At 44.4% G+C, this 13,756-nt stretch overlaps 1 protein-coding gene across 2 annotated transcripts in view; it reads right to left on the reverse strand.

The window, feature by feature from the left end:
• Positions 1–890: 890 nt before the first annotated feature.
• The window catches only part of Kcmf1 (potassium channel modulatory factor 1), a 56,525-nt gene continuing 43,659 nt past the window's right edge, over positions 891–13,756 (reverse strand). For both annotated transcript variants that reach the window (XM_052174022.1, XM_052174023.1), the window contains exons 4-7: positions 9,312–9,413; positions 6,825–6,999; positions 5,678–5,960; positions 891–2,904 (exon numbers count right to left, since the gene is read on the reverse strand). In XM_052174022.1, coding sequence (XP_052029982.1) covers positions 2,643–2,904; positions 5,678–5,960; positions 6,825–6,999; positions 9,312–9,413 — 822 coding nt within the window. In that variant the 3' untranslated portion in view covers positions 891–2,642. The remainder of the gene's footprint in view (positions 2,905–5,677; positions 5,961–6,824; positions 7,000–9,311; positions 9,414–13,756) is intronic.

Genomic DNA, 13,756 nt, shown 5'->3' on the forward strand with positions numbered 1-13,756 from the left:
GCTCTTTCCTCCTTAGAGCTGAATTGTAAGAGAGTCAATGAAAGACCTACAATTACAAGATGGGTCAGCTATTTCTTTATGCTCCAGAGTTCTGTCATTCCCTATCGTTGGCCACAGGATCCCTTCACAAGGTCACAGGATCTCAGGGTAAGTGTTAGTGCAGTGCAAACCACGCAAAGGCACACACACTCTGACACCTATGTATTTTTGATTTCTACAAATCACGAAATTAAGCTCCTTCTAGAATACCTTGAGCAGAATTATTTCCAAATAGTAAAGGCAAGAGCTGCAGAAGGATCACATTTGTACCATGGACACTCCAAAGTCAGGATCTGGTCTTTCCTGCAGACTCAATGTATCATTTAAAGTACATCCAATGATGTGATGTTGATTCAGAAACTAAAGAAAAAGGACACAAGAATTCGAAGGGCTTAAATATATTTTATATTGATAATCTGTGTCTTTCTACCCTAAAATAATACATTATTATAGGTTACATACAGGATGAGGTGAGGTATTTGTAAAATATCTGATAAAAATAATTAATATACAATTTTCTACATGAGATGGAATCTTATGAACCACTAGGCCTTCTGAAGTGTTAACTTCATTTTCTAAATTGAACTGCCCTGACAAGACTCACAGCTGTTCCCTACAACCGTGCTGAAAACGGGGATCTTACGTTTCCCGGAATTTGTGCAGAAAAGGAAAAGTCCGGACTTTTCTGACAGTCATCCCTCACACCCAGAGCCACACAGCCACACGGTACCAGCAGCTCCGTGTTGAGCATAAAAAGCAAAGAATACTGAGCTAGAGATGTAAAAAAAAAAAAAAAAAAATCCTCTGCATGATGGTCAGGTTAATTCAACACCAAAGAAATTCGAGTGGCCAACAGTCTTGAAAATGCTTTATTGAAATGTGTGAGCTATGGTGCAGATGTGTCTTGAAATGACCACAGCTGGAAAATGGACTTCTGAAACTTGTCAACAACCAATTGGAAAAAAAAAGAAAACCCCACCGGCCTTGACCTCTGGTGTACCAGGGCGGTTCCTTTAGAAGATTTCCATCAAAGACTAAAGAAAACAGCTACTGTATCTGGAAGTTGGTGGAGTCTCAAGTTTCCGAGAAGCAACAGTTTTTTAGACATGGAGGGTGACTTCTTTTTTTGGTAGATTTGGATGAACATGGACTTCACAGTTCTTGAGAACACCTGGGGTGTTCAAGTCTGTATGCTTGTCATGAAGATCAGGGATGGACAAGATGGCGGGAGAGAGGAGAGCCAACAGAGAACGGCTCACAGGGAAGAGGACCCAAGCCAGACATGATTAGATTAAGTCTCATAGAAACTGGTCAGAAGCTGCGCAACTTTTTTAAAAGTCCTAAATTTACATTCCAAAAACTGCCCCATCCCCCAGGCCCACGGCCCCTTTCGGAGCCAGTGTGAGAACTGGAACCCAACCGAAAGCACGCGTCCTCCACACCCCAACCACCCACCGGCGGATCTACTTTGTTCGCTTTCTTTTTTTTTTTTTAAACACACAGGATTAATAACATAGGCATATAGGTGGCATGATTCAATTAAAAGACTTTACTTTTTATGCCAGGAAAAAAAAACCCCAATAAATAAAAGGTGCTAAAATCAGCATTAAGAATTTGGTTGATAAGATCTGGGAAGGCTCCCCTGATACTGATCTGTCTCAGCAAACCACAAATACATAAATAGCACAAAGTATGATTGAGAATGTGAGATTTTTTTTTAAAAACAAGACAACATAATTCAGATTAACTTCGCTGAACAGTGAATAAATGAAATCCATCTACACCTGAATGAACATGTTTAACAATCAAAAAAATTTTAAACAACCACAAAAAGTAAAAACTTCCAACAAACACAAACAGGATTTGTCTAAAGGGCACACAGTCGCCCTGCAGAGGACCCTGCCTTTACTGGTGTGTCTTCTGGTGAGTCAGCGACAGGCTGGACTCTGGTTAACAGGGCGACAGACAGGGCAGTCATACAGTGGAGCCATCCTGGCCAGGACCCCAGGTTCCACTGCAGAGCTGGCTTTGTGCGTAGGAGGCACACGGAATAGGGGGAGTCAGGCAGACAGTATTCAAAAGCCACTCTGCCCAGTAACCATTGAATACCGCTGGGAAAGCTTTGGGCTTTGTATTTCATTTTTATTTTTTAATTTTATTATTTTAAGTTTTACTCCTTGTATTTACTTTTTAAATAACAAGGCCACTGAAACTCATGCACGCTGCAAAAAACCTCATGCAGTAGTTAGGTAAACCATCCAAGCAGTTTTTATTCATTAATATTCATAAATACACACAGCAGCTTCATTAGAGATTTCAATTTTCCTCTTCAGTTTGAATGTGGAGTATTAGGAGAGCCTTTGCATGTCAAGGTACAGGACGCAGAGATCACCCTGCACTGCTACCTACATTACCTGCTAGAAGTAAAAATTAGTTAAGTGGAAATGATTATCATATATAGTTCTCTCTTCCTTTTGAATGTACACAATGTAACAAGAGTGACAGACCTGAAATTACAATCACCACACAAACCCAGGATAGCTGTTGTCCACTTTCATTGGCAAATACAGCACAGAGGACACTGTCTGCGAGTGGGGAGGTCATCAAAGAGGAGGTGGCGGAGGCTCATTTCCTTTATTACTCTCTTTCAAATTTAGGTTTTCTAAAGCAACATCTAAAGGCATAATATCTACACAGCCCATAGCACCAAAATCTGCCATCTCCCCCCGGTCGTCCTCATCTGAGGACGAGCTCTCTTCACGCACTAACGTGGACAGAAGGAGCTCCTGGACAAACAGGCTGCGGTCTGCACGCTCGCTTTCCATGGACTGGCGTTCTGCTTCAGACATTTTGGGATCATTCAACCTGTAAAGGTAAAAAAGGAAAGATCTTATTGGTAAAAAGTCAATGACTAAGGGACGGCAAGGCCAAGTGCCACAGCCTGCGTCGGACACTCTGTTTGGCAACCTCACCTCCTCAGTTATGCTGGGATAAATCCTCACACTGTGGGGCAAACCTGAGTTCGGTAGATTCAATAAGAAAATAAAACAAAACAAAACAAACGAGCAAACACAGAAACTAAACCATGGAGATAGCCAGACTAGCTTTGGAGAAAACCCTGGGAGAAATTCCTCCCCTCAGGCAGCAGCCCTGAGTCCTGAGCCACGGGGACTGCTCCCTTTCCCATCTCACTCTCTCTGAAATAAAGGCTTGCGCGCAGATGCAAGAAGCACATACCACGCGGTTTTCTTTTACTGTTCCCCATTGCTTTGGCCAGGGTCTTATTGGGTGGCCTGCCACTTGCTATGTAGATCAGGAAACTTGACCTAGAACTCTTAGATCCACCTACCTCTGTGTCTCTGGAGCTGGGATTTAAGGCTCACATCGCCATGCTGGCTTCTTTCTTGTTTTTAGTGTGTGTTTACATGTGTGTGTGCGTGCGTGTGTGCGCGCGCGCCATCGTAAACATATGAAGTCAAGTCAAGTTCGTGGGACTGGTTCTCCCACCTTCACGTGGGTCCCAAGGGACATCAGACTGCTGGGTTGGTTATGTCACCTCATCAGACCACCATGTCATTTTCCTACCAAGTTCCCAGAGGATGGCAAGACATATATGACAGTCACTGACTGGCTGTGAAGCTAAGGTTCATCCCCACAGAACATGGACAGATGTTAAAAGTTGAAAATTATGCCAGGTGTGGTGGTGTGTGCGTGTTTTTAATTCCAGAACTTCGAAGCCAGGAAAACAGTTGAAAATCCTACTTATTATTCTACTTGTTAGCAACTCGTTAAAATGGCTCAAGCTCTTCCATTAAAGAACAAACCACGACAACTTATGCTTAGTGTCAGCACTGATTTCATTTTCCTCTATCTGTAGTGTAAAGCAAGCAGCTGCAGCACTGGGCCAGCAAAGGAGGCCCGTGGAAGGGAAGGGCAGCGAGGGCGTGGAGGCACACTGACAGGCACTTCTCCCAAGACCAGGGGCAAACTTGCACAGACCTCTGGGCTGCTTCCCAACTGGTCCCTTGCTCCTGCTGTCTGGCTAGGGCACCCCAAAGCACAGAGGACACCCACACGGTGACTGACACCAGGCCTATCACTCTGGCCCAGCAGGTGGGATTTACCATTTTAAAGAAAGAGGAAAGTCAAGCAGAGATTAGATAACTTGCTCAAAGTCTCAGTTAAAACGCACCAGCATGAAGAGCTGTGGCTCGGATGAGGGGAGAGCTAAACTACAGAACTTAAGGGGGCCAAGCACCACTACAGCCACACGGAAATGGCCCGCACCACTCATGACAAGCATTTTAATATGTCACAGGAGAATGCCAGTAGATTGGAGGCTGAGTAATAGCTATACATTCCAACAATTACTGAAGTTCTCAGTTCTGGTAAAGGTCTTTGGTCAATGTTGGGAGAGGGACCTAGTTCTTGAAAAGGCCAGAAGATGGTGTCACAGAACCTCTGAAGTTACTAGACAGATCATGAGCTGTCATGTGGGTGCTGGGAACTGAAGCCAGGTCTCCTCAGGAAAAAAAAAAAAAAAAAAAAAAGAAAAAAGAAAAAAAAGAAGAAGAAGAAGAAGAAGCAAGGCTCCAAGTTTTAGGCCACCTCTTCAGACCCCTTGAAAGGGTCTCATGTGTCCCATGCTGGTCACACACTCACAATGTGGGAGAATGTCCTAGATTTTTCTCAGTGCTGGCATCATAGGCCATGCATCACTGTGTCTATAAGACAAGCACAGTGTTCTATAATAGAACAAGTACATGATAACTTCCACCAGTGGAATGAATGGTCTACTATATGTAATGAGTATTACTGATACCATGGTAAGCCATTTTTTAAAGCTACTTCTGGGTACTAATCCTAAAAATTTAAATCTGACTTTAGGAAATCATATATACCCAACCTCCCTGCCACATATTCTGAAAGCTATTGTTCTTGTATATATCTGCACATGTGGTACATGCACGTGCACATGTGTATACACAGGTGTGTGTACCTGTTTGTGCTTGTGGAGGCTAGAGGTGGGCACTGAGTGTCTCTGTTGCTTGCTACCTTTCTCACTAAACTGAACCTTACCACTGGCTTGACTGATGGTCAGGGCTGCCAGGATCCTCTCGTTTCCACCTCTTAGGGCTGGGACGACAGAACAGCTTTTACATAGGTGTGGGGATCTGAACTCAGGTCCTCATGCTAGTGGAGAAACACTACCTACCCACTGCCATCTCTGTTAATCCTTCTTTTGTTCTTTCTAATATGGAAGATTAGAAGCGACATAAATTATTAAATAAATTTAACTCATAAAAGTATGTAACTATAAATGAAGTGATACAGTATTTTAAGTGTTATGTGTAGTATGTTAAAGAAAAATATTTTAAATGGTGATCTATACATTGTACACACAAACACCAACTTTACCTGAAATACTAAGTTTTTGCATTCCTGGGTGAATATTATATATAATATATATAATATATTTAATATATATAATCAGATAACTATGAGCTGTAATCATTTAATCAAAGGCAATTTTTTAAGGAATGTACTTACATACACAAAAGGGAAAAGCTTATATTAGACTGGAGAGTGCCAACAAGACATCCTTTCTCCAACCTAACTACACTAGTAAATGCGGTACCTTGTTAACAGGAACTGGGAGTTGTGGAGGGCCTGTGGGCTGTTCTCTGTGTTGGCTGTGTTGGCCGTAGCCGTGGCCTGTGTGATCGTAGTGGTGACGCTGCTTGTGTTAGTGCGCCGACTTGCGTTGCGAGCAGTCTCCAGTTGTTGCCGGGCTGCCTGTGCATGCTGCCGCTCAAGCTGCAGCTGCATCTGCAGTTGTTGCAACTGAGAAGCGGAAGGGCCTGAAGAGTTAAGCTGTCCTCCTGCAGAACGTCTCACTCCTGATAACTGAGATAACAGCTCTGCCAATGGAAATGCGTATGATCAATGACCTTGACACAGGAAAGCCTACTGCCACGTTATCATTTTGTCAGTGCAGAACATCAAGTGTTATGAAACAATGGAAGTTCATGCAACAAACCCAAGTTCAGCCAAGGACCAGACACCTACGTGAACCTACATAAATTAAGCCTGCTTTAGGCAAAACTTAAAAGATGGCTTTAAAAACTATTTAGACTCAAGAGCAGATCCAATGATAATCATGACCTGTTAAGGGAAGCGTGCCAAGCCCACTCTACTCCCTGTTCTTGGACCAGGGCCTGGCACCATGGCACCTGCACACATTGGTCTGTGCTCACTTGATCAGGAATTACCAGGATGAAACCCAGAGTCTGGAACATGTATTTACATAAATGTGGTTCTTGTGTTCTGGCTTCTGCCTTCTCTCCAGTATCTCCAGTCACTGCTGTTTCAGAGTACCCGGCAGTGCTCTGCAAGGCAAGTCCTCCACACTGCAGTGCTCAGTCTGGCCTAGTCAAGCCCATACTCTTGTTTTAGTGGAGCTGTTCAAGGTACTGCAACATCCTCCTTCAGTGTGTTCTCAAACATGGTGAGGACACAGTCCTACTTCCCTCCCAAGAAGAACTTACTGAGTTCCTAAGTCCGTACAGTGGAGTCATGGAATTCTGAAGGCCTCTTCCACTCTGAAATCTTTCCTAAAGCCCCTCTTCTGTGTCATCTTACCCCCGAATGCCTTTGAAAAATGTACTAGCACATGCGCTACTTTATGATGTCCTAAGACTTCTACAAAAGCAAAACAAACCACACAAAGCATTAAAGAAGCCCCAACCCCTGCCCTTGCCATTAAGAAGTTGAAACACACTTACCAGCTATAGGATCCATGGCTTCCCTACTGCTTGGAGAGTATGAACTCTGAGCAGAAGAGAGTCCACCGGTAGAGCTGCTAGTAAAGTGCATGTTTGATCTACGAGCACGAGGGCCTCCCAGCCCCCGGCCAGGGTGGAACATTCTACGTACATGTCGAACACCACTCGATTCATCGTAGCTCAGGGTTAAGGAAAGAGTAAGTAGTTTACAAAACCACAACACTGAGCTCTTATGACTTGGGAAGACATTGTAAGCAGCTTAAAATAGCACCTTTAGCTTCGAATATAAATGTTCCAACTCTACGAGGCTTGTTAATCTTAAAAGAGAAACTTAGCATAGAACAACAGGTATAAGCTAGGTATGATATAACCCTGGACCCATGCAAGCCCGTAATCCTAACTCTTAGGAGGCAGAGGCAGGAAATCCAAGGAGTTCGAGGTTGGCTACACAGTGAGGCTAGACTCAAAAGACCAGACAAAGCTGGGCTGGGGTGGCGCACCTGTAATCCCAGCACTCGGGAGGCAGAGGCAGGCGGATTTCTGAGTTCGAGGCCAGCCTGGTCTACAGAGTGAGTTCCAGGACAGCCAGGGCTACACAGAGGAACCCTGTCTCGGGAAAAACAACAAACAAAAAAAAAAACTAAACCAGACAAATATAATCAAACAAAAACAATGTAAAGATTTTGTATGTGCTAAAGGCCAAGAATTTTTTTCCAGGTACTAGACCTGGAACACTGCCAGACTGAGGCCAGAAGACCAGGTCACACACATGGCGATCTTAACACTGGGTTTTATGTATCAATAAACAAAAGACATCCATCCTCTACAGTGAAAAGGAGCAAACTCAATAATCTAAATTCTGTAAGTGTGACTCGTTTCAATGTCTGCCATAATTCTGTCTTCAAGCTTTATTCCCAGCTTTGTGGCTAAAATTAAAATACTTGAATTGCTGTATCATTAGACACACAGATTAATATAACACTCTTCAAGCAGATTTCTAGAGGCCTTACTCTCCTCAGGATTGAATGTGAGTCAAACTGAATAAGGTCTTGCAGCAATGAGTCACCAAAAATCATGAAGATAAAAAAGCACAAACAACAAATCAACCAACCAACCCCTGAAGTCGACCTTGCATTGCAGAGGCGAGCAGCAGCTTCTCATGGCATTTCCCGGCTGGACTTTGTTTTTGGCTGGCAGTTCTGGAACAATTAAGGATAGGATGCATAGTCACTTCTGTGTGTGTGTGTGTGTGTGTGTGTGTGTGTGTGTGTCTCACTGTGGAGTTGAGGATGAGAGTTTGGGCTCTACAGGTCATCGGTATATGTTATTCTTAAGAAGTAGCTGGGTGAGAGGGTACTTTTAGGGAGTCAGCTATCAACTGCTGCCCACAGGCATACACTAGACACTGGTCCCAACAAAGCCAGTCCATCACGATACTAGCAGTCTCTGAAAGCTCCACTTACTTTCAGGGGTCTGCTAATATAGCATTTTGTGTTTTAAAAATTGGTAAAAAAGTAAAAATATGTAAAATACCTCTCATATTCCCGTACTTTTCAAAATTTAATCTTTCCTTACTAACCAAAGACATTCATAGAAGGCTTACAAAATGGGCTCATTTGATGTGGGTCAATTATTAGTGAATGCACACTGTGTCATCAGAAGTCCCAGAGTTTGTGAAGAAAAAAAAAAATCAGGTTAGTGTTTATAGTCCCCCATGAAATGCAGTAACTCAGAAGGCCTAAGTAGTCTTAGCCCACTTGATTTTTTCCGACTTAATTTTTTTTTAATTTTATGAGTATGGGTATTTTGCCTGCATGGATGTCTGTGTGGTCTTACCCACAGGAGTCAAAAAGGGTGTCAGATCCCCTAGAACTGGAGTGACAGATGGTTGGGAGCTCCCATGTGAGTGCCCCGAATTGAACCTGGGTCCTCTGAAGGGCAGCTGAGTTCTTAACCACTGAGTCACTTCTCCAACCCCAATTAAAAAAAAAAAAAAAAAAAGAAAGAAAGAAAGAAAATACAAAACCAAAACCCCCAGCTGGGTGTGGGGGGCACATACCTTTAATCCCAGCATACAGGTGGGTGACCTGTCAGTCTGAGGCCAGTCAGTTCCTTGGCCTCTAATTTCTCAGGCTTGTTCCATTTTCTTCCCTTTTCCAGTAATTTTCACCTTCCCTCAATCTTAACTGTCTCCAGTTAGAAAAGCAGGGACTGTGAGTGACAGACTAAAAAACAAACCAGCATCACTTTGTGCCCCAACAGGTCTGGTCTGGATTATGGAACATGAGTAAAGCGTGGCAGACAGAAAGGTTGAGTGACTTTGACTTGACTTAAGCTTTCTCATGAACAGAATCCCAATGGATGAGAGACGGAGAAAGGCGACTTACACCCTAAAGCAGGGTACTTTATGCAACAACCATCGAAGCACCAACCCGACAACCCGGATTAAAACCCCAATTAAATCTTTTTATTTAACTGGAAGGATATTAAATCTCTAGGGGCTCTGTGCTCAAGTGTCAGATGAGCTGCGAAGTCATCTGTGACATGATTAGGATCGCCTCCAGGTAACGCTGCACATATGGGACAAATCTGCAAAAGAAACCACGAGAGCTAGTACAGAGTCCAGCCCAGCAGAGCCACTACAGGCCTGAGGAGCACTGCTGTCACTCAACTGCAGTGCCACTTCTCAGGGTCATGCTTAGCGGTTCTAAATAGTTCAAATCTGATTTCTAGCACAGTTGTCTATCAGTGGCTGAGCCACATTCGCATAGTCTAGTCAGTTCTGGGCAAAACTTTAAAAATAATCGTTTTTACCTAAAATTCATCCTTGAATGCTAATAACAGATATAAGGTAAGGTACACTTCTCCAAAGGTAGTTGAGGGTCAATCCCCAAATAGAACAGCAAATGCTTGGCCACAGTACAGCTGTGCTCTGGAGACAGAGACTGGAGCATATCTGTGGTCCCCTGAACTGCTAGTCCACCTCCAGACCAGGGAGTTGAAGGAAGGAAGGGAGGGAAGGAGGGAGGATACAAATGGTAGCATGGTGGTTTGAACAGGTTTGGTCCTCATAGACTCATGTGTCTGAATGCTTGGCCCACAGGAAGTAGCACTATTGGAGGTGTGGCCTTGTTGGGGTGGGTGTGGCGTTGCTGGAGGAAAGGTACAACTGTGAGAGCAGGCTTTGAGGTTATACATGCTCAATCTATGCTCAGTGAGACACAGCCCCCTGCTGCTGCCGCCTGTGGATCAAGATGTACAACTCTCAGCTCCTTCTCCAGCACCATGTCTGTCTGCATGCTGCCACACTTCCCGGTGTGATGGTAACGAACTGTACTCTGAAACTGTAAGCCAGCCTCAATTAACTGTTTTCCTCTATGAGAGATGGCAAGGTCAGGTGTCCTTCACAGCCATGAAAGCCCGAGACAGGGAGCCACGAGCTAGCTATAGAATGTGTACAGAGTAAGATGAACAATGAGACAGTGCACAAAGGAGCACTGCTCGCTTCTGAAACAACTGAAACAAAAGGAGGAAGAAAGTGGAGGAAGAGGAGGGGGAAGAAGAAAGAGGGGGGAAGAGGAAGAGGAGGAAGAGGAAAGAGTCAGAGGAAGAAAGTCCAGTCTAGAACCGTGTTTCCCAGGGGGATGGGTGGTGTGGTGAGAGTCTGTAACCAGGTCAAGATCAAGGAGTTAGTAATGTCCTTGTTTGCCTCATGGCCAGAGACAACAAGTGTGACTAAATCTGGGCAGGAACTCCCTCCCTTCCCCAAAGCTTGAAGCTATTTAATTAATTTATTTTTTGCTGTGTAATGTGATTTGTTTATTTAAAATGATTTTCCTCCCAAGCTGCCCAATGATTTAGCAGGTTTTTACTTTCATCTCAATCAACAAACTTTCTGTATTTTATTTTAACCATGTATGCTATTTTAACATATTAACGCCAGAGTCCAATATGTTGACCGGTGAGTGGGACAGATTTGAATTAGCCCCTTGGCAGCTATGGGGTCGCTCTCAGATCCTAGGCATTTCAGTGATGGTGGATGTTCCTTCCTTCAGGCCCCGTCTCCAACCTGCTTCAAGACTTATACGCCACACACCTCCACTCAAGTCCTCTTTGTTGTCTTCAAAAGATAAATCTAAACGTATTTTTGTCTATATGTAAATACACGAGACTATTCCCCATAATTATCATATACTTTATGTTCTCTGAAGAACAAAACCTGGTCTTACTCTGTGGCCCAAATGGGCTTCAAAGTCACTCTGAAACCACAGATGTTGAGGCCATTTTATATTGGCTTGAGGGAAAATGATAGGGCAGGTAATCTTGGCAGCTGCCAGGAGGGGGCGGCTGGGAAGACAAAGGGCGGAGAAAGCAGTGTGCTCAGCAACAGGAGGGAGCGGCTGAGGGGGCGGCTGAGGGGGCGGGTGGGAGATTCAGAGATAAGTGGGAATCATCACTCAGAGTGCCAGGCAAGGGTGCGCAAAATTTTGGCCAGTGTACAAAGAAGAGCCAAAACGAAGGAGAGAGAAAGGAGAGGTTCTACTCTGGTTAGAACTTACAGAGGTGGAGAGGATCGGCTGCTGAGAATCTCTAGCCAAGTGCTGGAAAGGCCATTGTGAAATACTTCTTATCACAATTAGTGAATGGGGGGGGGGGTGGAAGACACGAAGAGTAAGAAATTATCCCATCCTTGACATAGGAAAAGGTTCCAAATCTTAAGAAAGAAGGCCTAATAGAGAAGATAGACAAGACCCGCAGCTGAAACTTGAGTTCTCTTCTCAACCAGGGAGCACGTCAATCACCTCATTAGTACATGTGACAAATGTAAGATTCCAGTCATGAGTGACTATGGTTGCTGGCTTACAATAGCACTCGGGGAGGAAACGGGCAAGATGGCGTCAGAAGTCAATGCTGAAACCCAGAGCAGAAGACTGACCAACCCGACTCCTGGCTCCCAAGCAAGCACCCCCCCCCCCGCCCCCCGTCTTTTCTGAGAGCCTGACTGTGACTTGGTGACTAGTCTCTAATGCCCAGCTGGCTGCCCTGATTACTTATGCCCTGAGCCTGAAAAATAACTAAGAAAATATCTAAGGATGCACACAAGAAAAAAACAAGGAAGCAGCTGGCCAAAAAGAGTCAGAAAGGCCAGGGCGGAATGCGCCCCAGGGTAGCGAGAAGCCAGCAAGCACAAGTCTGGTTTACGATGCTCAGGTCTCCCCCACCCCCCAGAGAAAAGCAGTGGTATCTGCTGTCAAGCTTACAAACTGTGGCCTCTTCCCCAGAAATCCACTGGTGCCATTCCTGAGTTCTGAAAGCCTGGCAGCGATCTGCTTACTCAGCCTTCCAGGGGCTTCTGCGGTGCCTGGTTAGATGATAAGCTGTAGTCGTGGGGACTAGCTCCTGTACAGCCCTAACTGGTCTTGGCCTTGCAGAGTGTCTTCTGAGTTGCAAGTGTATGCTAGGATACTTGGTTCTGAGATTATAAATATTTGAAGAATGTACTACAGTATAGTTTGTGTTTGTTTTTCAAACCATGGTCAAACATTAAAAGCAAAGCAAGGTTTAAAGAAACAGAGTCATAGTCTAGGATTTTTAAAGATTTTATTTTTTACTTCTATGTATGTGTATGTGTGCCCTGCTTGTGTGGGTACTTGCAGAGGCCACAGGAAGGTGTCAGCGTCTGAAACTGGAGGTAGAGATGGTTCTGATTACCATGTGGGCAAGTACTCATACCTACTGAGCCATTTTTCCAGCCCCAACACATTCTAGAGATCAAAAGATTATAAACGAGCCACGTTTTGAGATTTCATTTTGCAGCAGTTAAGCACTAATCTATGTATGCACAGTCCTCCGTCTCCTGTGTGCTGGGATGAAAGGCATGAAAAGACCATATAACATTTTTACCTAGTGAGAAAATAACCACATGGAAAGCACCTCTCCCCTGAGATAGTTTCCTTTAGGCTAGCCTGGGCTCACACTGCAATAAGACAGCTGGATAAGTTTCAGGACTTGATGTACATTGTTAGATGAACATCTTCTTTGAAGATACATATTCTAGAAGAAAGATCTCAAGAATGCCCTAATTAAAGCCAAGTGCTGGCTCCTGTGCACACTGTTAATTCCAGTACTCAGGAGGCAGAGGCAGGTAGCTCTCTGACCTTGAGGACAGCCTGGTCTACAGAATGAATTCCAGGATAGCCAGAGCTACAGAGAGACCCTACCTTGGAGGGTAAGGGTGGGATGGGGATGTAAAACCAAGAAAACCAAGATTCCCCACAACTAAGCATCTATGTTCAAAAGCTTTGGGTTCCCTGATAGGCTAAAGTACTCATGGAGAAGTAATTAACTAAAAACATCCCACCTGATCTTCACAAAGACTTGGGGTAAAGAGTTACTGAGGATGAAGCCTTTACTAGAAAGGGTCATTTGGCTTAGAAGCTGGCACAGAAAATCAAGAGACCAGATTTGGAATCAAGTAGAAAATGCTGTCATGTCTGGGCCACTGGAAGTTAATAAAAGTGAGATCCTGGAAAAGAAAATCAAGCTTCAGAGCCAATGGGGACAGAGGCCTGGTCATCCATCTTTCATGCTATAGGTTTTATACTTAGCAATCAGAGCATGCCTGAGGCCCCAGTGTCGTGCGAGGCTGCACTTCCTAAGGGGGAAAGGAGACACAGGAAAAGAATGAAAATGCAAAGTAGGGTGGGAAAAACAAAATGATGTGGGAAGAAGTCGGGTGGGGTCGGAGGAGGAGAGGAGCTGTCCGTCCGGCGCCTGCTGAGGGCTGTGAGACCTGCCTTCACCAGCCTGGTGCTGAACTCCTTACAAAGTGGGAAAACTGCACAAAGGATAGGCCAGTCATTCTAAAGTGTGACAGCCTGTCAACACAAGTGTCTATCATACTCGAGCCACCACAAAGCACAGTAATCTAT

This window comes from Apodemus sylvaticus, chromosome 2 (genome assembly GCF_947179515.1).
Source record: "Apodemus sylvaticus chromosome 2, mApoSyl1.1, whole genome shotgun sequence".
NCBI lineage: Eukaryota > Metazoa > Chordata > Mammalia > Rodentia > Muridae > Apodemus > Apodemus sylvaticus.